The sequence below is a fragment of the Heteronotia binoei genome, chromosome 13, assembly GCF_032191835.1.
Source record: "Heteronotia binoei isolate CCM8104 ecotype False Entrance Well chromosome 13, APGP_CSIRO_Hbin_v1, whole genome shotgun sequence".
NCBI lineage: Eukaryota > Metazoa > Chordata > Lepidosauria > Squamata > Gekkonidae > Heteronotia > Heteronotia binoei.
Window position 1 is genome coordinate 9,830,762 of NC_083235.1, and position 25,011 is coordinate 9,855,772.

The 25,011-nt window shown below is 48.2% G+C and overlaps 1 protein-coding gene across 1 annotated transcript in view; it reads left to right on the forward strand.

Moving 5' to 3' along the window:
- L1CAM (L1 cell adhesion molecule) overlaps window positions 1-25,011 on the forward strand; it is a 101,100-nt gene that overhangs the window by 11,857 nt on the left and 64,232 nt on the right. Inside the window, exons 3-9 of the mRNA XM_060252547.1 lie at window positions 3,322-3,444; window positions 5,847-6,017; window positions 6,109-6,220; window positions 12,624-12,808; window positions 20,460-20,591; window positions 21,139-21,282; window positions 23,923-24,034. Coding sequence (XP_060108530.1) covers window positions 3,322-3,444; window positions 5,847-6,017; window positions 6,109-6,220; window positions 12,624-12,808; window positions 20,460-20,591; window positions 21,139-21,282; window positions 23,923-24,034 — 979 coding nt within the window. The remainder of the gene's footprint in view (window positions 1-3,321; window positions 3,445-5,846; window positions 6,018-6,108; window positions 6,221-12,623; window positions 12,809-20,459; window positions 20,592-21,138; window positions 21,283-23,922; window positions 24,035-25,011) is intronic.

A 25,011-nucleotide genomic window follows, 5' to 3' on the forward strand; every position in this document is an offset into this window, starting at 1 on the left:
TTGCCGGGCTGCCTGTGGGAGCTGGAGATCAGCCTGAATGAGAGCTGATCTCCAGGCCGACGGAGTTGGGTTCCCCTGGAGCAGAGGGGGCCAAACTGTGGCTCGGAAGCCACGTGTGGCTCTTCCACACATATTGTGTGGCTCTCGAAGCCCCCACCACTCTGTTGGTTGGCTTGGAGAAAGCAGTTCTCTCTTTAAACTACTTCTCCAAATTAAGGCAAGCAGCAGCTTGGAGAATGCATTTAAAATTGAAATAACTTTCTTTCCACCCTTCTTCCTCTCTCCCACAATCTTATCTTGTCTTATTTCCCTCCCTCCCTCCCTCCCTCCCTCCCTCCCTTCCTTCCTTCCTTCCTTCCTTCCTTCCTTCCTTCCTTCCTTCCTTCCTCCCTCCCTTCCTCCTTTCCCTCCTCCCTCCCTCCCTCCCTCCCTCCCTTCCTTCCTTCCTTCCTTCCTTCCTTCCTTCCTTCCTTCCTTCCTTCCTTCCTTCCTTTCTTCCTTCCTTCCCTCCCTCCCTCCCTTCCTTCCTTCCTTCCTTCCCTCCCTCCTTCCTTCCTTATTTCCTTCCTTCCTTCCTTCCTTCCTTCCTTCCTTCCTTCCTTCCTTCCTTCCTTCCTTCCTTCCTTCCTTCCTTCCTTCCTTCCTTCCTTCCTTCCTTCCTTCCTCCCTTCCTTCCTTCCTTCCTTCCTTCCTTCCTTCCTTCCTTCCTTCCTTCCTTCCTTCCTTCCTTCCTTCCTTCCTTCCTTCCTTCCTCACTCCCTCCCTGTCTTGGGGCTCTCAGACATTTGGCATTTATTCTGTGTGGCTCTTATGTTAAGCAAGTTTGGCCACCTCTGCCCTGGAGGAAATGACCGCTTCAGAGAGTGGACTGTATTTCATTAGACCCCTCTGAGTCTCCTGCTTTCCCCAGGCTCTGCCCCCAAATCTCCAGAGATTTCCCCAGGCAGAGTTGGCAAGCCTATGATGTGGGGAGGCCCACTCCACTTTCTTTAGCTCCTTCTTTTGCCTAATCCTGCTCCGCTTCAACTCACAGGACGCTTGGGGAGAACTCTCAAGAGCGATGACAACTTTCACCCGTCCAAAGCAAGTTTTATTTAGAACTGCATTTGACTAATTAAATAGATTATCCAAGAACAAAACCCACGGGAACCTGTGCTAAAAAAAAATGCTATAAACGAAGCTACGCAATGTTCATAAAAATCGAAAAGGTATATAATTAACAAATAGAATTCCATTCTGTACAGACACTGTCCTTACAACGAAATAATCTCCTTGTAATAAAGTCCTTACAACCAAGTAGTCTCTTTATTATTATTATCATAAGTAGGAGTAATAGTAGTATTAGTTTATTTATATTCCACCCATTCCCCCATTGGGGGCTCAGAGCGGAGTACATCATAAATAGTACAAAAATCACAGTAAAATCCCAGCAACATCACAATAAAAACCAACTACAAGTTTTAATAGAAGTACAACAGGATGGTCCAGCAAGATGGTATAACAAAATGGTGGTACCACAGAATAGTACAGTAGAGGTGGCCAACCGATCTAATAAATACCCCGTCGCCTCATCCAAAGACCTGGCGCAACGGCTCCGTTTTACAGGCCCTACGAAAGGCTAACAAGCCAGGTAGGGTCCAGACCTCCATAGGGAACTGATTCCACCAGGTCGGGGCCAAGACGGAAAAGGCCCTGGCCCTGGTAGAGGCAAGATCTTGGGCCGGGTGGGCAAAAGATCTTGGGAGGCCGAATGAAGCGACCTCCGGGGCATATATGTGACGATCGATGCTGTCTTCAAATGAGTAGATATTCTGGTATGATGTATAGTAGTCTCAAAATACAAATGTAACACCACACGATGCGATTTCCGGATGCGAAGCGCATTTCAGAACGTGGCCCTTCGTCAGTTAAGTCTTATTTCACTCAAGGGCGATTCTATCAATCAATTTCATTCCGCACACATACAAGGAAAGATATATTTTCTCTTCTCGGGATCCAGATTAATAATACCTATCAGTCATACAGCTTCATACGATTCAAAATCCTGGTAGTACTACTTGGTTGTAAGGACTTTATTACAAGGAGATTATTTCATTGTAAGGACTGTGTCTCTACAGAACGGAATTCTTTGTACCTATTTGTTAATTACATACCTTTTGGATTTTTATGAACATTGCATAACTTCATGTATAGGGGGTTTTTTTGAACCCAGGTTCCTGTGGGTTTTGTTCTTGGGCTATCCGTTACTGCGTTCCCCCTTTTGTTACATTTGAGTAATTAAATAGATTGGCGGTTCTCATTGGAGATTTTAATTTTTTAAAAAATGATGTTATAATGAGTCACCTTGAGTTTCACAAGGCAGAAAGGCAGCTAATTATTTTTTAAATTAATAAAATAACCGTGCTTTTCTGCTTTAAGCAAACATGCCCAGCATTAGGGGAGGGACGGTGGCTCAGTGGTAGAACATCTGCTTGGGAAGCAGAAGGTCCCAGGTTCAATCCCTGGCATCTTCAAAAAAGGGTCCAGGCAAATAGGTGTGAAAAACCTCAGCTGGAGACCCTGGAGAGCCGCTGCCAGTCTGAGAAGACAATACTGACTTTGACGGACCAAGGGATTCAGTATAAGGCAGCTTCATATGTTCATATGGCTAGAAGATACGGTGCGGGGGGGGGGGGGGAATGTAGGTTAGCAGCAGCTACGCCTTTTAAAGTGTAACAGATGGTTTGGCTCTTTTTCCCTGGAGAACCACAGAAGATTTCTGTCTTTCCCTTTCTCGTTCTTTTCCCTCGCTCTCATTCTCTTTCTCTCTCCCTTTTCTCATGCTTTCTCTTTCTCTTTTTGCTCTCTCTCTCTGCCTTGCTTTAGTTTGTTTCTGAATCTGTCAGTGAGGAACTCGAACTCCGGCCCCCCTCCCGCACCACACTGCATGCTGTACGTGATCTGGCCACACTGAAGCTTTCCGCTCGCTCGATAATCATCAAAGGCCCACTAGCCGTACAGCCTTCCCTAAGGCCAAGGAGGAAGTGGAGACAAGCAGGATCTAAGGGAGGGGAAAAGCTTTGCTGTTCATGCCTGTAACCAGGGGTGGGATTCTAGCAGGAGCTCCTTTGCATATTAGGCCACATCCCCCGCCCAATGTAGCCAATCCTCCAAGAGCTAACAAAAGAGAGCCTTGTAAGCTCCTGAGGATTGACTACGTCAGGGGTGTGTGGCCTAATATGCAAAAGAGCCCCCTGCCCGTAACCCTTTCCTTTGGCGATTTCTAAACTCGTGCCTCCTGCCCTAATTTCCTTCTCTCTTGTTTGCGTTCTCTCCTTCCAGATCCTCCCCAGTGGCCTAAGGAGATCGTGGCCCCCGTGGAAGTGGAGGAAGGGGACTCGGCGGTCTTACCCTGCAACCCGCCCACCAGCGCTCTTTCCGCCAGAATCTACTGGCTAAATAGCCGTGAGTATTCCAGACTGCTGCCTATAGATCTGAACGAAATAGGATGGTCAATTGCTTTCCATGGGACGTCTGCTGGTTTGGTTAGTAGAACCAGTGTTCCCTCTAAGCTGAGTTTGGTGTAGTGGTTATTTATGCGGACTCTTATCTGGGAGAACTGGGTTTGATTCCCCACTCCTCCACTCGCCGCTGCTGGAATGGCCTTGGGTTAGCTGTAGCTCTCGCAGCTAACTCTCTCATTTGGAGTACTGTGTGCAGTTCTGGTTGCCGCACCTCAAAAAGGATATTATAGCATTGGAGAAAGTTCAGAAAAGGGCAACTAGAATGATTAAAGGGCTGGAACACCTTCCCTATGAAGAAAGGTTGAAACGCTTAGGGCTCTTTAGCTTGGAGAAACGTCGACTGAGGGGTGACATGATAGAGGTTTACAAGATAATGCATGGGATGGAGAAAGTAGAGAAAGAAGTACTTTTCTCCCTTTCTCACAATACGAGAACTCGTGGGCATTCGATGAAATTGCTGAGCAGACAGGTTAAAACAGATAAAAGGAAGTACTTCTTCACCCAAAGGGTGATTAACATGTGGAATTCACTGCCACAGGAGGTGGTGGCGGCCACAAGCATGGCCACCTTCAAGAGGGGGTTAGATAAAAATATGGAGCAGAGGTCCATCAGTGGCTATTAGCCACAGTGTGTGTGTGTGTGTGTGTGTGTGTGTATATATATATATATAATATATATATATATTTGGCCGCTGTGTGACACAGAATGTTGGACTGGATGGGCCATTGGCCTGATCTAACATGGCTTCTCTTATGTTCTTATGTTCTTATGAGCTGTCCTTGAAAGGGCAGTTTCTGTCAGAGGTCTCTCAGCCCCACCCACCTCACAGGGTGTCTGTTGTGGGGAAAGAAGATAAAGGAGGTTGTAAACCGCTCTGAGACTCTGATTCAGAGAGAAGGGCAGGGTATAAATCTACGGTCTTCTTTTTCTAGCATTAGTGTGAGCTAGCTCACCGTTTTTTAGCATCTGGCTCACGCATTTTTGTCTTAACTCGGGAAGGATGGCCCCAGAGCAAACGAATTTATGCAGTAGCCAAATCACTCGCGCGCACCTTTAAATGCCAGTAGCTCACAAAATAGAATTTTTGCTCACAAGACTCCACAGCTTAGAGGGAGTATTGGTTAGGACACAGTGTCCCCAACGTAGAGGGGCAGGCCATAAAATTTGCCAGACTGTCATTCTTCGAGCTACGCCATGTGAGGCAATCAGTTCCCTACCTGTCTTGCCTTGATCTAGCCACAGTAATCCACACAACAGTCACCTCCAGGCTAGACTACTACAGCTCTCCCCACATAGAGCTACCCTTGAGACTGACCCAGAAACTCCAGCTGGTAGAGAATGCGGTGGCACAGATCCTTATGGGTACCCTGCAATTAGCACGTTTTCAAGCCGTGCTGTGTGAGCTGCATTGGCTTCCAGTGAAGAGCCAGTTTGGTGTAGTGGTTAAGTGTGTGGACTCTTATCTAGAAGAACCGGGTTTGATTCCCCACTCCTCCACTTGCACCTGCTAGCATGGCCTTGGGTTAGCCATAGCTCTGGCAGAGGTTGTCCTTGAAAGGGCAGCTGCTGTGAGAGCCCTCTCCAGCCCCATCCACCTCACAGGGTGTCTGTTGTGGGGCAGGAAGGTAAAGGAGATTGTAGCCGCTCTGAAACTCTTCGGAGTGGAGGGCGGGATATAAATCCAATATCTTCATCTACCTCACAGGGTGACTGTTGTGGGGGAGGAAGGGAAAGGAGATTGTGAGCCACTCTGAGACTCTTCGGAGTGGAGGGTGGGATATAAATCCAATATCTTCATCTACCTCCCAAGGTGTCTGTTGTGGGGGAGGAAGGTAGACATTGTGAGCCGCTCTGAGACTCTTCGGAGTGGAGGGTGGGATATAAGTCCAATATCTTCATCTACCTCACAGGGTGTCTGTTGTGGGGGACGAAGGGAAAGGAGATTGTGAGCCGCTCTGAGACTCTTCGGAGTGGAGGGCGGGATATAAATCCAATATCTTCATCTACCTCCCAAGGTGTCTGTTGTGGGGGAGGAAGGGAAAGGAGATTGTGAGCCACTCTGAGACTCTTCGGAGTGGAGGGCGGGATATAAATCCAATATCTTCATCTACCTCACAGGGTGTCTGTTGTGGGGGAGGAAGGGAAAGGAGATTGTGAGCCGCTCTGAGACTCTTCGGAGTGGAGGGCGGGATATAAATCCAATATCTTCTTCTTCTTCAGTGAAATACTGGATCAAATTCAAGGTTTTGGTATTAGCCGGGGTGGGCAGCTCTCAAAGAAACCTTGTTGGCCATTCTTGTGGGCCTTTGACCCCTCTGCTGCTCTCCGTTCTCCCCTCCCCAGAGATTCTCCACATCAAGCAGAACGAACGCGTCACCATGGGCCATGACGGGAACCTGCATTTCGCCAACGTCCTGTTCTCCGACAGCCATCCGGACTACATCTGCAATTCCCACTTCCTCAGCCCCCGCATCATCGTCCAAAAGGAGCCCATCGAACTGAAAGTCAAGCCCAGTAAGTCTTTAGGGGGACTGCAGCCCTGTAGGCCAGCGTGGTGGGAGAACCTGGCTCCATTTCCTGAACGCCCCTCGTTTCTCTTCCGCAGCCAACTCTCTCCGCTTGAGGAAGCCACGCATCATGCTGCCGGAGAGAACGCCCAGTTCGCACATGGCGCTGCAGGGGAATTCCTTGCTCCTGGAGTGTATTCCGGAGGGGTTGTAAGTTCCTGGAAGTGGGATAAGCGGTCTAAGGGGCAAAAGGATAGTTCTGCAAAGGATTGTGGGAGAAGATGGAAATGGCATCTGTCTCTGCAGGTTGTCTCAGAGGGTAGCAGGATTGGTCTGCAGTAGAAGATCTACCTTTGAGTTCCAGAGCACCTTAGAGACCACCAGGAGTTTCAGAGTTTGATCTTTCGAGAGTCTACACTTTGAAGGAGGAGCTCCTTTGCATAGAATTTACACAAAAGAGCCTTGTAAGCTCTTGGGAGATTGGCTACATCACAGGGGTGTGGCCTAACATGCAAAGGAGCTCCTGCTAGAATTCCACCCCTGATGTCCAGCAGCTATTAAAGTATTCAAAGCCAAAACGCTTGCCCAAATCCTCTATGGTATCCCTATATGGATCTCAGCTTTTACCAGGAAAGTGGAGGGCATTCAAGCCTCATTCTTTAGACAAATTCTTGGTTTGCCAAAATGTGTGTCCTACTTTGCTCTCTGCTCTGAAGTGGGTCAGTCTTTGGTGGAGACAAAAGCCTGGATTGCAGTGTTTAAATTCTGGCTCAAAATTCATTTTAGAACAGATCCCAACAGCCTTCTTGATTGTATGAAAAGAGACCCATATATTTCATCCTGGACAGCAGTGCTTCTGTCTAAACTCAATCAATTGGGGTTAGAGGTAGATGATTTTTCTACCTCTGAAGAGTCATATATCTTCAGATGTATTAAACTGAGACTGTGGGAATTGGAGGAAACGAAATTACGGCCAACTCTCCCTTATACTTGCTCTCCAGCTTCCTTAGGTCTTTATGCTTTTTGTGGCAAAATGCCCAATTATCTATCAGACCTAACCACTCCAAGTCATCGCAGGGCATTTATGTTGGCCAGACTAAACGCGTTTCCCTCCAAAGTTTTACAAGGGAGATATCAGCGAGTCCCTTTAGCCGACAGACTTTGCTCCTGTGGAGCGAATACCCCTGACTCAATCCAGCATATATTGCTTGATTGTTCTTTTTACCATAACCTCCGTAAAGATTTATTTGGCAAGCTTTCTTTTTCTCCAGATTTGTCTATTCTGCCACCCTGTTATTATTTATTGAGTGACACTGAGGGGGTGGTTAGTGAGGCTGTGGCAAAATTTCTGGCTGACATCCTTAAATTTAATTCTGAGCATGTTTGAATGTATCTGTAAGCTCGGTTTTATTTTGATTTTATCTCCAATGTTTAAATTTTTATATTCTGTGTATTTTTATCTGAATCTATTATGCCATTAAAGGTTTGGTATGGTATGTTCAGATTACCAGTGTTTGGCCTAGCACTTTGGTTGCCAGATCCCTCTTGGCCACTGAGGAGGAACAGGAGGGGTTGGGTTGCTAGACATAAGAACATAAGAGAAGCCATGTTGGATCAGGCCAATGGCCCCTCCAATCCAACACTCTGAGTCACATAAGAACATAAGAGAAGTCATGTTGGATCAGGCCAATGGCCCATGCAGTCCAACACTCTGTGTCACATAAGAACATAAGAGAAGCCCTGTTGGATCAGGCCAGTGGCCCATCCAGTCCAACACTCTGTGTCACATAAGAACATAAGAGAAGTCATGTTGGATCAGGCCAGTGGCCCATCCAGTCCAACACTCTGTGTCACATAAGAACATAAGAGAAGCCCTGTTGGATCAGGCCAGTGGCCCATCCAGTCCAACACTCTGTGTCACATAAGAACATAAGAGAAGTCATGTTGGATCAGGCCAATGGCCCATGCAGTCCAACACTCTGTGTCACATAAGAACATAAGAGAAGCCCTGTTGGATCAGGCCAGTGGCCCATCCAGTCCAACACTCTGTGTCACATAAGAACATAAGAGAAGCCCTGTTGGATCAGGCCAGTGGCCCATCCAGTCCAACACTCTGTGTCACATAAGAACATAAGAGAAGCCATGTTGGATCACGCCAATGGCCCATCCAGTCCAACACTCTGTGTCACATAAGAACATAAGAGAAGCCATGTTGGATCATGCCAATGGCCCATCCAGTCCAACACTCTGTGTCACATAAGAGAAGCCATGTTGGATCACGCCAATGGCCCATCCAGTCCAACACTCTGTGTCACATAAGAACATAAGAGAAGCCATGTTGGATCACGCCAATGGCCCATCCAGTCCAACACTCTGTGTCACAGTGGCCAAAAAACCAGGCACCATCAGGAGGTCCACCAGCAGAGCCAGAACTACAGAAGCCTTCCTGTTCTTGGTCCCCAAGGACTAAGAAGACAGAGTATCACTGCCCCAGACATAAGAGAAGCCATGCTGGATCAGGCCGATGGCCCATCCAGTCCAACACTCTGTGTCACAGTGGCCAAAAAACCCAGGTGCCATCAGGAGGTCCATCAGTGGGGCCAGGACACTAGAAGACCTCCCACTGTTGCCCCCCCATGCACCAAGAATACGGAGCATCACTGCCCCAGACAGAATTCCAACAATACACTGTGGCTAAGAGTCACTGATGGAACTCTGCTTCAGATGTTTATCCAATCCCCTCTTGATGCTAACAGTATGTGAGCTAGTGACAATAAGATGTGTACCATTTCACTTCGTTGTGTGTTTCGGTTTGGATATGACCATTTACTTAATAAGAAAATCTCTGGGTCCAATGTTAGATTTATGTTAGTAATTAATTTGATTAGCTATTTGCCTCCAGAAGTGTTAGTTTTTTAAGGTACTCCTGAACTCTTTTTCTACTGTTACAGACAAACTAACATGTCTCCCCATCTTGATCTATCTACATGAAGATCTGTGATTGATTTTTCCCCCCAGTCTTTTTTTGTTTTAAAGAATAGAACCCCAGGAACAATGATTTAAAGGTGAGAAGAGACAGCTTTAGGGGAGAGAAGAGCTATTTAACTTCCCCTTTGTTGTACTCTTTTCCTGTCGAAAACCACCATGCCAACTTTTTTATTTGCATTGGTAGAAAGGGACGAATACTCATGTTTTCCCTCAGCAGTGATAAAAGTGATTTAGGCAGCGGTGGCGGCATTTTTGGCGGGAAAACAGCGTGAGAGAAAGAGTTAAATTGCCCCTTTCCTGTCTGTGTTCCCTCCCCAACCCCTTCAGCTGTGTTTGAGCAAATTATTTTCATTTTTAAACAGTCCTCAGGGAAAATCATGATGGAATCATCTAGCACTTCTAGTTCTGCCTACAAGAGGCAGATTTTGGATCCAAAAGTGGGGCTTGTTCAATTAGGGAAATGTCTCTCCCCCACACACACACCCCACACACACATTGGTTTCTTTGGAGAGGGACATTACCTAGGTTCTCTGCAGACTGTGAGGGGAAAACCCACTAACGCCAGAAAACAAAGAGACTTTGGGCGTGGGCTTTGTAATGGCTTCATTAAAAGCTTGCTATTAGGATGATTTCAAGGGCAACACAAAGGCGCTTGGAGAAGCGGGGTGGGGGAGAAACGCTGACTTTCTCTGAGGTCACTGTGCTTATCGAGTCTTCTTGCCAAATTGCACTCCGTTTTTTTAAAGGAGAGACAGTTTATCAATTTAATTATTTATTTAACTTTCATTTTTGAGTTAGGGTTCCCAATCTCCAGGCGGGGGCTGGAGATCTCCCACACAGGGATCAGTTTCCCTTGAGAAAATGGCTGCTTTGAAGGGAGGGCTCTCTGGCACGGTGGACTCTGTGGCAGAAGTCCCACCCCAAATCTTGACCTCCTCAGGCCCTATCCCCAAAATCTCCCCAAGTATTTCCCACCCTGGAGTTTATTTTATTTATTTATATTCAGGGGTCATTTCGTAGAAAAAGCGGTGCCGGAGCTCATTAGCACAATTCCAGGAGTTCTGGGACCAGTACCGGGGGGAAAGTACAGTTGAGGGAAGAGAGAGACTTCAGCGGGTAGGTGATGCAGTTCCTCAGTGGAACGGGCTTCTTCGGGAGGTGGAGAGCCAGTTTGGTGTAGTGGTTAAGTGAGCGGACTCTCATATGAGAGAACCGGGTTTGATTCCCCACTCCTCCACTTGCACCTGCTGGAATGGCCTTGGGTCAGCCATAGCTCTGGCAGAAGTTGTCCTTGAAAGGGCAGCTGCTGTGAGAGCCCTCTCCAGCCCCACCCACCTCACAGGGTGTCTGTTGTGGGGAGGAAGGGAAAGGGGATTGTGAGCCGCTCTGAGACTCTTCGGAGTGGAGGGCGGGATATAAATCCAATATCTTCATCTACCTCATAGGGTGTCTGTTGTGGGGGAGGAAGGTCAAGGAGATTGTGAGCTGCTCTGAGACTCTTCGGAGTGGAGGGCGGGATATAAATCCAATATCTTCTTCTTCTTCTTCTTTGCATATTAGGGGATTTTGAGCCGCTCTGAGACTCTTCGGAGTGGAGGGCGGGATATAAATCCAATATCTTCATCTACCTCACAGGGTGTCTGTTGTGGGGAGGAAGGGAAAGGGGATTGTGAGCCGCTCTGAGACACTTCGGAGTGGAGGGCGGGATATAAATCCAGTCTCTTCATCTACCTCACAGGGTGTCTGTTGAGGGGGAGGAAGGGAAAGGAGATTGTGAGACGCTCTGAGACTCTTCGGAGTGGAGGGCGGGATATAAATCCAATATCTTCATCTACCTCACAGGGTGTCTGTTGTGGGGAGGAAGGGAAAGGAGATTGTGAGCCGCTCTGAGACTCTTCGGAGTGGAGGGCGGGATATAAATCCAATATCTTCATCTACCTCACAGGGTGTCTGTTGTGGGGGAGGAAGGGAAAGGAGATTGTGAGACGCTCTGAGACTCTTCGGAGTGCAGGGTGGGATATAAATCCAGTATCTTCCTCTTCTTCTTCTTCCTTGGAGGTTTTTAAACAGAGGCTAGATGGCCCTCTGACAGCAATGAAGATCCTGTGAACTTCGACAGGTCGTGAGGAGGAGGGCAGAAAGGGTTTCGGCAATGCTTAGTTCTCGTGTCCCCTCTATGCTACGCCCGGGGAAAAGCTTTATGCTACGCCCAGGGATTAAAGGGTTGGAACACTTTCCCTATGAAGAAAGGTTAAAATGCTTGGGGCTCTTTAGCTTGGAGAAACGTCGACTGCAGGGTGACATGAGAGAGGTTTAGAAGATTATGCATGGGTTGGAGAAAGTAGAGAAAGAAGTCCTTTTCTCCCTTTCTCACAATACAAGAACTCGTGGGCATTCAATGAAATTGCTGAGCAGTTGGGTTAAAACGGATAAAAGGAATTACTTCTTCACCCAAAGGGTGATTAACATGTGGAATTCACTGCCACAGGAGGTTGTGGCGGCTACAAGCATAGCTTCAAGAGGGGATTGGATAAAAATATGGAGCAGAGGCTATATATATATAGGCCACTGTGTGACGCAGAGTGTTGGATTGGATGGGCCATTGGCATGATCCAACATGGGTTCTCTTATGTTCTTAAGCTGTTGGCACTTTGGGGTCATGAAGCAATTTCTCTCCAGGTCAATTTGGCCAGGGATCCTGGTGGGTTTTTTGCTGTTTTCAGGGCATGGAACAGGAGTCACTGAGTGTGCGCAGGGGGAAAGTATTTGTGAATTTCCTGCATTGTGCAGGGGGTTGGACTAGATGACCCTGGAGGTCCCTTCCATTTATTTGATTCTATGATTCTTTGTCATACGGTCCACTGTCCAAAGCTGCCATTTTTTTAGGCGAACTGATCTCTGTAGCGTGGAGATCAGTTGTAACACCAGGAGATCTCCAGGTCCTACCTGGAGGTTGGCAAACCTACCAGGAGAGAGGACCCAGTGGAGAGAATACATGACACAACTCTGAGCCCTCAGTTTCCTTTCTCTTAGACCTAGGGTTGCCAATCCCCAGGTGGTGGCAGGGGATCCTCCGGTTTGAAGGCCCTCCCCTCACTTCACCAGAAAGCGGGGGGAGGGGAGGAAAATGTTTGCTGGGCACTCCCATTATACCCTATGGAGACTTATTGCCATAGGAAATAATGGGGAATTGATCCGCAGGTATCTGGGGCTCTGGGGGAGCTGTGTTTTGAGGTAGAGGCACCAAATTTTCAGAATAGCATCAAGTGCCACTCCCCAAAGTACCCCCCAAGTTTCAAAAAGATTGAACCAGGGGGTCCAATTCTATGAGCCCCAAAAGAAGGTGCCCCTATCCTTCATTGTTTCCTAAGGAAGGGAGGCATTTTAAAAGGTGTGCGGTCCCTTTAAATGTGATGGCCAGAACTCCCTTTGGAGTTCAGTTCTGCTTGTTGTCACACCCTTTCTCCTGGTTCTACCCCCAAAGTCTCCTGGCTCCACCCCCAAAGTCTCTTGGCTCTACCCCCAAAGTCTCTAAATATTTCTTGAATTGGACTTGGCAACCCTACTTAGACCAGAGGGGGAAGCTGGTTTTCCTGACACTCTCGTTCTTCTCTTCCCACCACAGCCCCACACCTACCGTGGAATGGGTCTACAAAGACGGTCTCATGCCCTTAAATCGCGCAATCATCGAGAACTTCAACCGGACCCTGCGCATCGAAGACGTGACAGAAGAGGACGATGGAGAATACCAGTGCATCGCTCGCAATTCGGAGGGCTACACACAGCACACCTATCACGTTACGGTTGAAGGTATGTTCAGGATTGCAGCAAGGGAGCGGGGGGGAACTACCAACAAAGCTGGGAAAATGGGGGATTTGAGGCAGGCAGGGTTTTAAGATTTTTAAGATGAGCCGCATAGAGTAAACGTCAGATGTTTGAAGCAGGGGTGGAATTCTAGCAGGAGCTCCTTTGCATATTAGGCTACGCCCCCAGATGTAGCCAATCCTCCAGTAGCTTACAAGGCTCTTTTTTGTATGCTCTTGGAGGATTGGCTACATCGGGGGGTGCGGCATAATATGCAAAGGAGCTCCTGCTAGAATTCCACCCTGTTTGAGAGTCACAAGACAGGAAGGAAGGAAAGCAAATAGATGGGTGGGAAGGGAGGTGGAGGTGGAAAGAAAGCAATTTTAACTTTAAATGCATTTTCCAAGCTGCCAGCTGACTTAGCTTGGAGAAGTTATTTAAAGAGCCAGATGCCTTTTCTGAGCTGGCCTATGGGGTGATGGTAGCATCAAGAACCACATAATGTGCATGAAAGAGCCACATGTGGCTCCCGAGCCACAGTTTGGCCACTCCTGCTGTCCAGTCAAGGTGAATAAGCAGCTTGCCAGCACTGAGTTAGTGTGAGCTAGCTCACAGTTTTTTAGTCTCTGGCTTGCACATCTTTGTCTTAGCTCGTGAAAAACGGCCCCAGAGCAAACGAATGTATGCTGTAGCTCACGACTTTAATGCTGGTAACTCACAAAGTAAAATTTCTGCTCACAAGACTCCGCAGCTTAGAGGGGACATTGCTTCCCAGTGGAAAACAAGAGCAGCTTTTTAGAGGCCAGGAGAACTCTGGGGACTCGAGTCCTTTCAGAATTAGGGAGCGTGCCCATTTCCCAGTTGGCCCATTTCCCAGCAGGAAATTTGCAAATGAAAATGCCGAGTCCGTGCGGTTTTATAGGCCGTAAACATCTTGTTTTCAAAATGCATCGCCCGCTTCTCTTCTCAGACACATTTACAGAGAGTGACGGCATGGGTTTGGGCAGGGGCACCAAAGGGGGGGGGAGAGGACACAGCCCCACCCGTTAGTCTTCGGCAGCAGCTCTGAATGGCTGCAGCAAAAAGCCAAACAGCTACAGAAGCGCTGACTGACTCTTTGGGTTTTTTAAAAAAACTTTTAAACAACTTTTATTCAAACAAAATCAAAATATGCAACAAAATTTTCAGAAGAACAACGCAGCCTTACAATCACATATTATAGAACAGGGGTGGCCAGCGGTAGCTCTCCAGATGTTTTTTACCTACTACTCCCATCAGCCCCAGCCATACAGCTAGGGATGAAATTAACCATTAATATCCTTACTAAGTTAATACAAAGTCTGTGTATTTGATTGGCATTTTACAGTCTTCAGAACCTTTAGAATTAACCAACTCAAAAAAATACAAACCATTTTTCTACAAAAATATTATCCCATTTCAGGATTTTCTAGCCTATACCAACCCATCCTCCACTGTATTTTAATGTCTTCCTTTTTTTTTTAATGGCAAACTATAATGGATGTTATAATCTCTTGAGAAACCATGCCCTCTGTTTAAACTAACAAAGCCAGAATGTTACCTAGATTTATAGCGCTTCGCACCTACGACAGCAGTCTGCTTTTTATCACCCTCCATTGTTTTTTCAGCCCTGCTTTGTCCTAACGCTAACAAATACAGATCCCTATTTGTGATTCTTTTAATCTGCTAAAAACATTCCCATGATTCCACACTGCCCACTTATATTAAGAACTGCTGCTTCCATTCCCATTTGGTCTGATGAAGTCTGCTTAAGAGCATACGAAAGCTGACATTCGGAATAAAACTTCGTTGGTCTTAAAGGTGCACTTGTCTACCGCTTTCTTCTATCTGAGTAGCCAGTTTGTCTTTTATCACAAAGTCCCAGACCTTTGTAAACCAAGATTTAATGCTAGGTGTTTTCTTGGGTTTCCATACCTGGGCTAACACCATTTTCATTAAGAAAACAGGGCTATGGTTTAAGGTTAGACTGGCTCATGGGTGGTACTGGAATATCTCGGGTTGCCAACTAGGGTGGGGATTTGGGGGGGTGGGGCCTGGGGAGGGCAGAATTTGGCGAGGACCTCAGTGAAGTTCAGCACCATATAGTCCTAGTCTCAGAGCTGCCATTTTTCTCCAGGGGAATTAATCTCTATAACCTGGAGACCAGTTGGAATTCTGGGAGATCTCCAGCCCCTACCTGGAGACTGGTGACCCCAGGCCTAATTTGGGGTGGGAGCTTACAGGAGTGGCGCTCTGGAACCTCTACATTTTATTGTGCTCTTCCTTTCTCACCCCCCCCCCCCGGCCCCCTCCACAATACTTGCTTCTGGGCTCCATTGTTGAAACCCCCTGTGAGAATTTTGCTGAACTCTTAAGATCTGACAAACGTTCTGATATTTTCCCCGCCAAAAACGGGGAAATAACCAAAACGTATCAAGCAGACAGATGGAAAATCTTCCTCATGCCACTGTGGCCGCCTAGGAGAAAGGATTTGAAAAAGTAGGATGGGAGGAAGGTTTTATGATGACAGTTGTGTTTCAAGAAGCATTTTAAGGTAGATGCTGAGGTAATATAATTTAGTACACCTTCTGGTGATGTCAGGGGGTGTGGCGGGTGCAAATGAGTTGTGCAGATGAGTTATGCCAGTGAGCTCCAGCATCTCTTTTTCTACGAAATGACCCCTGGGCAATCCTATATACCAACTCTGGGTTGGGGAATTCCTGGAACTTTGCGGAACTGGACGGGACCTCAGCAGGGGGTAACACCATAGCGGTCACCTTCAAAAGAGAGCCAGTTTGGTGTAGTGGTTAAGTGTGCGGACTCTTATCTGGGAGAACCGGGTTTGATTCCCCACTCCCCCACTTGCAGCTGCTGGAATGGCCTTGGGTCAGCCATACCTCTGACAGAGGTTGTCCTTGAACGGGCAGCTGCTGTGAGAGCCCTCTCAGCCCCACCCACCTCACAGGGTGTCTGTTGTGGGGGAGGAAGGTAAAGGAGATTGTGAGCCGCTCTGAGACTCTTCGGAGTGGAGGGCGGGATATAAATCCAATATCTTCATCTACCTCACAGGGTGTCTATTGTGGGGGAGGAAGGGAAAGGAGATTGTGAGCTGCTCTGAGACTCTTCGGAGTGGAGGGCGGGATATAAATCCAATATCATCATCTTCTTCTTCAAAAGCAACCATATCCTCCAGGAAAATTGAGCTTTATCTGAGAGATCTCCAGCCCCCACCTAAGGATTCATTATTACCAGGGGTCGTTTTTGTAGAAAAATAGGTGGTGGAGCTCATTAGCATAAGGTAAAAAAAGGTAGTCCCCTGTGCAAGCACCAGTCGTTTCCGACTCTGGAATGACATTGCATCACGACGTTTTTGCGGCAGACTTTATACGGGGCGGTTTGCCATTGCCTTCCCCAGTCTTTTACACTTTCCCCCCAGCAAGCTGGGTTCTCATTTTACCGACCTTGGAAGAATGGAAGGCTGAGTCAACCTTGAGCCGGCTGCCTGAACCAGGTCGTGAGTAGAGAGTTTGACTGCTGTACTGCAGCTTCACCACTCTGCGCCACGGCGGCTCTTCGTGGTACCAGGAGCGGAGTAACTCATTAAGTCATTAGCATATGCTGCCCCGCACCCCAGCTAAAAGCAACCTGATGCAAGAAATGAGAGCCCTAGGCGAGTGAGAGCCAGCCAGCCCAAGCAGGCCTCGCTCGCCTGGGGCTCTCCTGGGCCCTCTCCAGTCAAAAGACCAGGAAGCCAAAAATCACATAGAAAGTGGAGAAAGGGTGGGGCGGGCTTCTCCAGGGGTTCATGAGGGCTACTGGGGGTGTGGCAAAGCCCCTGGGGGCTGGCTGGCTGCCTGCCCGCTCTCCTAATCCAGGGATTGTTATGCAGCTGTGCCTACTGTTCAATGGGCAAGGTAGGTGGGGAGGAAGAGGAGGAACCCTCAGAAAGGTTCAGGAGCTGAGCTCCTGCTGAATCTGAGGCCTGATTATTACAATATTTTAATTCTCTCTTTAAAAGAATAATCTGCGACTCCCTTAGTTGCGTTATTAACAATAGAAAGGTTCCATCTCTTACAATTAGATAAATTTTCCTGCTAAGTTTTAACCATCCTAAGAGCCGCTAGGTATTATCTAAAAACATTTAGCAATTGTTGGGTCTTATTCTTGCAGAGTATTTAAACGCTGGTAAAATACCAAGTACTGGAAAGAGTTATAACTGTCATCAATATCTTAATCGCAATAATACTTTGGTTTGGTTTTATTTTACGTAATTTACTTTGGTATGGTTTTATTTTTATGTACTTTATTTGTAGTCTGTGTTTCTTACTGAGGGTCAAAGAGGATTACGGAATTTAAGAACCCTGCCGTAAAAATGGTGTGAGACATTCAATAAACGGCACGATGAAACTGTTTTGCCAAAATTAGAAAACTGTACAAGCACGAACGAGATAATGTGTGCAATAAAATGGTAAGGGCTTAACAAGGGCTTTATGGAAATAGTGAGTTTTTAATTGAGATATTGAGGACTAGATGAAGATAACTGTAGAAGGGGTTTCCAGAGATAAGGAGCAACAGGGGAACTATTGCAAGGCAGCGAGAGACTTTCAAGCAGCCAAAGTTATAGATTTTATTATTATTTGATTTTGTGGATCAAGATGGGTAACCCATAACTGCGTTAGTCTGTCTGCAGCAGGCGGAAAGAGCACGGCTTATTTTTTTTTAGCAGGAACGCACGGGAATGTGGTTCTAGCTGGCCTGGCATCAGGGGTGTGTGGCCTAATATGCAAATGCAAGGCTTTTTTATATAGCAGGAACTCCTTTGCATATTAGGCCACAACCCCCTGATGCAGCCAGTCCTCCTGGAGCTTACAGTAGGCCCCGTGAGAAGAGCCCTGTAAGCTCTTGGAGGATTGGCTACATCCGTTCGGTGTGGCCTAATATGCAAAGGCATTCCTGCTACAAAAAAAGTTCTGTGCAAATAAATTCCTGCTGGGCTTTTTTAGCAAAAAAAAAAAAGCCCTGTAAGTCACACATCAGGGGGTGTGACTTAATAGGCAAATGAGTTCTTGCTGGGCTTTTTGCACAAAAAGCTCTGTGTGAAACAATGGTGGTGTCATGGTGTGTGGCCTGATATGCAAATGAGTTCCTGCTGGGCTTTTTCTACAGATAAAGCCCTGTCTTCAGGTATCTGGAAAAGCAGAGTAAAATATTTTTAATTACTACAGAACCAAATTTTGTGGCAGAGCTTTCGTGAGTCACTGCTCACTGAAGAAGTGGGCTCATATCCTGCCACAAAATTTGGGTTTGTGGCAGGGTATGAGCTCTACTTTTCCAGATATTGGAAGCTGGAACTGTAAAGGCCATCAATACGATTTCCCTAATTCTGTCTTCCAGATATAGGGTTCTGTGGTTCTATGGTTACAACCCAGAAGGGACTGGGAGTGCTTAAGAGCACGGTTTTTCAAAAACCACAAGCCCTTAACTGAGAAACCGGTAGTGTAAAATATGCCAGTCAGGGCAAATGAATGGACATCAGAAGTATCTAAAGCAGGGCTGGGGAGCCTTTTTTCTGCCAAGGGCCATATGGATGTTTATAATATCATTTGCGGGGCGTAAAAAAATATCAACTTAAAAAATAGTGCTCCTTTGAGGGAGAATGATTCAGTCCAGCAAAACTAATGCAAACAATTGTTTTTCTATTTCTATTAGGAGAGCCTAATCTGGCACACACACACACACGGCCCGCCGCCCTTGGCAAATGCATAGGTCCAGGGCTTTTTTTGTAGAAAAAGCCCAGCAGGAACTCAGTAGCATATTAGACCACATCCCCTGATATTAGCATATTAGGTCCCACCCTCTGGGATAATCAAGTGCAAACTGAACTGTGGCAGTAACTTCTCCAGGCCCTGCAGCAATTCTGGCCGGCCAGCCAGGCCCCAGGGAGGCTGCCGCATAGTACATCTGGGCCCTGTGATCCCTGCCTGGCCCTGGGGAGGCTGCTGCACAGCGCGGCTGGGCCCCACGATCCTCGCTGGCCAGCCAGGCCCCAGGGAGGCTGCCACATGGCTCGGTTCGGCCCAGCAATCCCCGAGGGCCACACCAAGAGACCTCGAGGGCCGCATACGGCCCTCGGGATGGAGGTTTCCCACTCCTGATGTAAAGTATACTTCAAAGTTCTCCTTGAGAGGAAACTTTTATCTAGATGCAGGCCTTTTTTCTATCAGGAACTCCTTTGCACATTAGGCCACACCCCTCTCATGCAGCCAATCCTCCAAGAGCTTACAGGGCTCTTCTTCCAGGGCCTACTGTAAGCTCCAGGAGGATTGGCTACATCAGGGGTGTGTGGCCTAATATGCAAAGGAGTTCCTGGTACCAAAAAAGCCCTGAGTATTTGACAGCGTGGGCAGTATTTGTCTTGACATTCTTTGTGGATAAGCAGGGGTGGAATTCTAGCAGGAGCTCCTTTGTATATTTGGCCACACACCCCTGATGTAGCCAGTCGTCCAGGAGTTTACAAAAAAGAGCCTTGTAAGCTCTTGGAGGATTGGCTGCATCAGGGATGTTTGGCCTAATATGCAAAGGAGCTCCTGCTAGAATTCCACCCCTGTGGATAAGTATTGAAGATGAGTCCTACTTTAAGCTCAGGCCTGCCTGGTCTACTCAGATCTCGGAAGCTAAGTAGGGTCAGCTCTGGTGAGTACTTGTGTTGGAGACAACCCGGGAAATTCAGGGTTGCTCTACAGAGACAGGCAATGGCGAACCACCTTTGTTCATCTCTGTTAGACCTGGAAGGCTCAGGCTAGCCTGCTCTCATCAGATCTTGGAAGCTAAGCTGGATCTTCCCTGGTTAGCGCTTGAGTGGGAGACCGCCAAGGAATACCAGGGTCACTATGCGGAGGCAGGCAGTGGAAGGGCAGAGAGCCAGTTTGGTGGAAGCGGTTAAGTGCGAGAACTCCTATCTGGGAGAACCGGGTTTGATTCCCCACTCCTCCACTTGCAGCTGCTGGAATGGCCTTGGGTCAGCCATAGCTCTGTAGGAGTTGTCCTTGAAAGGGCAGCTTCTGGAAGAACTCTCTCAGCCCCACCCACCTCACAGGGTGTCTGTTGTGGGGGAGGAAGGTAAAGGAGATTGTAGGCACCTCTGAGACTCTGCCGTTGAAAGGGCAGCTTCTGGGAGAGCCCTCTCAGCCCCGCCCACCTCACAGGGTGTCTGTTGTGGGGGAGGAAGGGAAAGGAGATTGTAGGCTGCTCTGAGACTCTGTCCTTGAGTATTCTGTGAGAGCCCTCTCAGCCCCACCCACCTCACAGGGTGTCTGTTGTGGGGGAGGAAGGGAAAGGAGATTGTAGGCTGCTCTGAGTCTCTGATTCAGAGAGAAGTGCGGGGTATAAATCTGCAGTCTTCTTCTTCTTCACCTCTGAGTGCCTTGGAAACCCCTGCAGGGTTGCCGTAAGTTGACTGTGACTCAGCAGCAAAAAGAAAAGTTACAGAGCTTTAAAGATCAGGACAAGAAATGTGAACCCCTGTCTTTTTGGTTTCAAAAGTTGGCTGGGCACAAATAGCCAACCGAAATCCGGAAGGGGGAGGGAGGTGGTTTGAATCGGTCCCCTTAACGCCGAGGCTGCTCTCTTCTTCCATCAGCTGCTCCGTACTGGACCAAAGAGCCACAGAGCCACCTCTACGGGCCAGGGGAGAACGTGCGCCTGCCCTGCGAGGCCTACGGGAAACCCCGACCGGAAATGGAGTGGAGAATCAACGGAGTTCCGCTAAAAAGTGAGTGAGCAGCCGGGGAACACGGGAGGTGAGGAGACAAGGTTCCCCAAGCGTCCAACTGCCCTTGCTTGGGTCAGCCATACCTCTGGCAGAGGTTGTCCTTGAAAGGGCAGCTGCTGGGAGAGCCCTCTCAGCCCCACCCACCTCACAGGGTTTGATTCCCCCCTCCTCCACTTGCAGCTGCTGGAATGGCCTTGGGTCAGCCATAGCTCTGGCAGAGGTTGTCCTTGAAAGGGCAGCTGCTGGGAGAGCCCTCTCAGCCCCACCCACCTCACAGGGTTTGATTCCAACTCCTCCACTTGCAGCTGCTGGAATGGCCTTGGGTCAGCCATAGCTCTGGCAGAGGTTGTCCTTGAAAGGGCAGCTGCTGGGAGAGCTCTCTCGGCCCCACCCACCTCACAGGGTGTCTGTTGTTGAGGAAGGAGATAAAGGAGACTATAAGCTGCTCTGAGTCTCCAAAATTCAGAGTGGAGGGTGGGATATAAATCCAATATCATCATCTTCTTCTTCTTCTTCTTCTGTGCCTAAATTTCCGGTTGGGTTTCAGATCTGCCGCCGGACCCGAGGAGGATGCTGCAGCGTGGAGCTCTCATCCTTAGCCAAGTGGAGCCCAACGATACAGCTGTGATCCAGTGCCTCGCCCATAACAAGCATGGCAGCCTCTTGGCCAATGCCTACATCTACGTCGTCCGTGAGTGCCTCAGTTTGTCTTGGGTCGGAGCAGGGCCGGGGGAGGTCGGCTTCAGAGGTTGGGAAGGTGGGCTTGTTTTGCCAGGACTGCCAAAGGGGCCCGTTGCCGCAATAGGGCTGTTCATCTCGCCAGTTCGGTGTAGCGGTTAAGAGCGGCAGGGCTCTAATCTGGAGAACTGTGTTTGAGTCCCCACTGCTCCTCCATATGCAGGCAGCCGGGTGACCTTGGGCCAGTCATGGTTCTCTCAGAGGTCTCTCAGCCCCACCTATTTCACAGGGTGATTCTTGTGAGGAGCGGAAGGCAAGGAGATTCTAAGATGCTCCAAGACTCCTTTAGGTAGAGAGCAAAGGTGAAGGTAAAGAGCCCCGTGGCGCAGAGTGTTAAAGCTGCAGTACTGCAGTCCTAAGTTCTGCTCACGGCCTGAGTCCAATCCCCGGCGGAAGCTGGGTTTTCAGGTAGTTGGCTTGAGGTTGACTCAGCCTTCCATCCTTCCGAGGTCAGTACTGCAGTCCTAAGTTCTGCTCACGGCCTGAGTCCAATCCCCGGCGGAAGCTGGGTTTTCAGGTAGTTGGCTTGAGGTTGACTCAGCCTTCCATCCTTCCGAGGTCGGTCAAATGAGTCCCCAGCTTGCTGGGAGGAAGCGTAGATGACTGGGGAAGGCAATGGCAAACCAACCCTTAAAAAGTCTGCCGTGAAAACGTCGTGAAAGCAACGTCACCCCTGAGTCGGAAACGACTGGTGCTTGCACAGGGGACGACCTTCACCTTTTTAAAGGTGAAGGTCGTCCCCTGTGCAAGCACCAAGTCATCACCGACCCATGGGATGACGTCACATCATGACATTTTCTTGGCATTTTCATCAATTAGTTTGCTCTGGGCTCATCCTTCCTGAGGTAAGATAAAAAATGTGTGAGCCAGAAAGCTATGAGCTAGCTCTAACTCAACACCGCTAACAACCTAGAAGTAAATTACTTAAGAAGGGCGTTCTCTTTGGCAAGGAGTCTTACGCTTCCTTCTGTAGTTCTTGAAGGCAGGTATAGGAAAAACCTCTGCTTGGAAAGGCTGTGCTTATGTTCTTTAAAAGAGGCGGAGTCTCTGGAGCACATGCTTTTCGGCTGCACATTTTTAACGTGCCATGGTCAGAGGTTATTACTCCCTTGTTGGGCAAGATCCCTGGCCTCACGAGTAAAGCTAGGCTAGGCTGCCTCTTATCTGACATCAACCCTAAAAATCACCTATCCAATTGCCAGGTTTTGTGTGTTGATTATGAGCCTGCGAAAGATGTACATTAACCAGGTTTCAATACTGGACTTGAATAATTGGCATATTTCATATCACTTTGCTTTTATGTAAGAACGCATACTTTTAGTTTTTAACTTTTGTTTTTTATTTTTTTCCCTTTTGTACGTGGATGGTCTAATGACTGTAATAGATATGACTATGACATAGCAGCTGCCCTTTCAAGAACAGTTCCTACGAAAGCTACGGCTGACCCAAGGCCATTCCAGCAGGTGCTAGAGGAGGAGTGGGGAATAAAAACCCTGTGAGGTAGTTGGGGCTGAGAGAGCTCTTACAGCAGCTGCCCTTTCAAGGACAACTCCTACGAGAGCTACGGCTGACCCAAAGCCATTCCAGCAGCTGCAAGTGGAGGAGTGGGGAATCAAACCCTGTGAGGTAGTTGGGGCTGAGAGAGCTCTTACAGCAGCTGCCCTTTCAAGGACAACTCCTACGAGAGCTACGGCTGACCCAAAGCCATTCCAGCAGCTGCAAGTGGAGGAGTGGGGAATCAAACCCTGTGAGGTAGTTGGGGCTGAGAGAGCTCTTACAGCAGCTGCCCTTTCAAGGACAACTCCTACGAGAGCTACGGCTGACCCAAAGCCATTCCAGCAGCTGCAAGTGGAGGAGTGGGGAATCAAACCCTGTGAGGTAGTTGGGGCTGAGAGAGCTCTTACAGCAGCTGCCCTTTCAAGGACAACTCCTACGAGAGCTACGGCTGACCCAAGGCCATTCCAGCAGGTGCTAGAGGAGGAGTGGGGAATCAAACCCTGTGAGGTAGTTGGGACTGAGAGAGCTCTTACAGCAGCTGCCCTTTCAAGAACAACTCCTATGAGAGCTACGACTGACCCAAGGCCATTCCAGCCACTGCAAGTGGAGGAGTGGGGAATCAAACCCTGTAAGATAGTTGGGACTGAGAGAGCTCTTACAGCAGCTGCCCTTTCTAGGACAACTCCTAGGAGAGCTATGGGTGACCCAAGGCCATTCCAGCAGCTGCAAGTGGAGGAGGGGGGAATCAAACCCAGTTTTCCCAGATGAGCATCTGTGCACTTAATCACTACACCAAACTGGCTCTCCCCCCTGAAACTCCGTGGGTTCAGTTGGTGGATTGGGACCAGTGTTCCCTTTAAGCTGAGTTAGTCTGAGCCAGCTCACAGTTTTTAGCCTCCAGTTCGCACATTTTTTTTCTTAGCTCAGGAAAAATGACCCCAGAGCAAACTAATTGATGGAGTGGCTCGCAGCTTTAATGCCAGTCGCTCACAAAGTAGAAGTTTTGCTCACAAGACTCCACAGCTTAGAGACAATATTGAACCAGCTCTTTGTTTCGCTAGTGCCCCTTCTCAGACATCTGCTTCATTTCCCGTAGGCCTGCCAGCACAGATCCTGACCCCAGATGACATAAGCTACAACGTGGTGGAGAACCAAACCGCCTTCTTGGACTGTGAAACCTTTGGGGCTCCTGGACCTACCATGAAATGGTGAGTCCTTCATTCATAGCTCTCGAGTCTTCCTCCAAATGTGAATCGCTTTGTCATAAGAACATAAGAGAAGCCATGCTGGATCAGGCCAATGGCCCATCCAGTCCAACACTCTGTGTGACATAAGAGCATAAAATAAGCCATGTTGGATCAGGCCAATGGCCCATCCAGTCCAAAACTCTGTGTCACGTAAGAGAAGCCATGCTGGATCAGGCTAATGGCCCTTCTTCTTCTTCTTCTTCTTCTTCTTCTTCTTCTTCTTCTTCTTCTTCTTCTTCTTCTTCTTCTTCTTCTTCTTCTTCTTCTTCTTCTTCTTCTTCTTCTTCTTCTTCTTCTTCTTCTTCTTCTTCTTCTTCTTCTTCTTCTTCTTCTTCTTCTTCTTCTTCTTCTTCTTCTTCTTCTTCTTCTTCTTCATCCAGTCCAACACTCTGTGTCACATAAGAGCATAAGAGAAGCCATGTTGGATCAGGCCATTGGCCCATCCAGTCCAACACTCTGTGTCACATAAGAACATAAGAGAAGCCATGTTGGATCAGGCCATTGGCCCCTCCAGTCCAACACTCTGTGTCACATAAGAACATAAGAGAAGCCATGTTGGATCAGGCCAATGGCCCATCCAGTCCAACACTCTGTGTCACATAAGAACATAAGAGAAGCCATGTTGGATCAGGCCATTGGACCCTCCAGTCCAACACTCTGTGTCACATGAGAACATAAGAGAAGCCATGTTGGATCAGGCCAATGGCCCATCCAGTCCAACACTCTGTGTCACAGAAGAGCATAAGAGAAGCCATGTTGGATCAGGCCATTGGCCCATGCAGTCCAACACTCTTGTGTCACACAGTGCCATCAGGTGGTTCATCAGTGGGGCCAGGACACTAGAAGCCCTCCCACTGTGCCCCCCCCAAGCACCAAGAATACAAAGCATCACTGCCCCAGACATAAGAACATAAGACAAGCCATGTTGGATCAGGCCA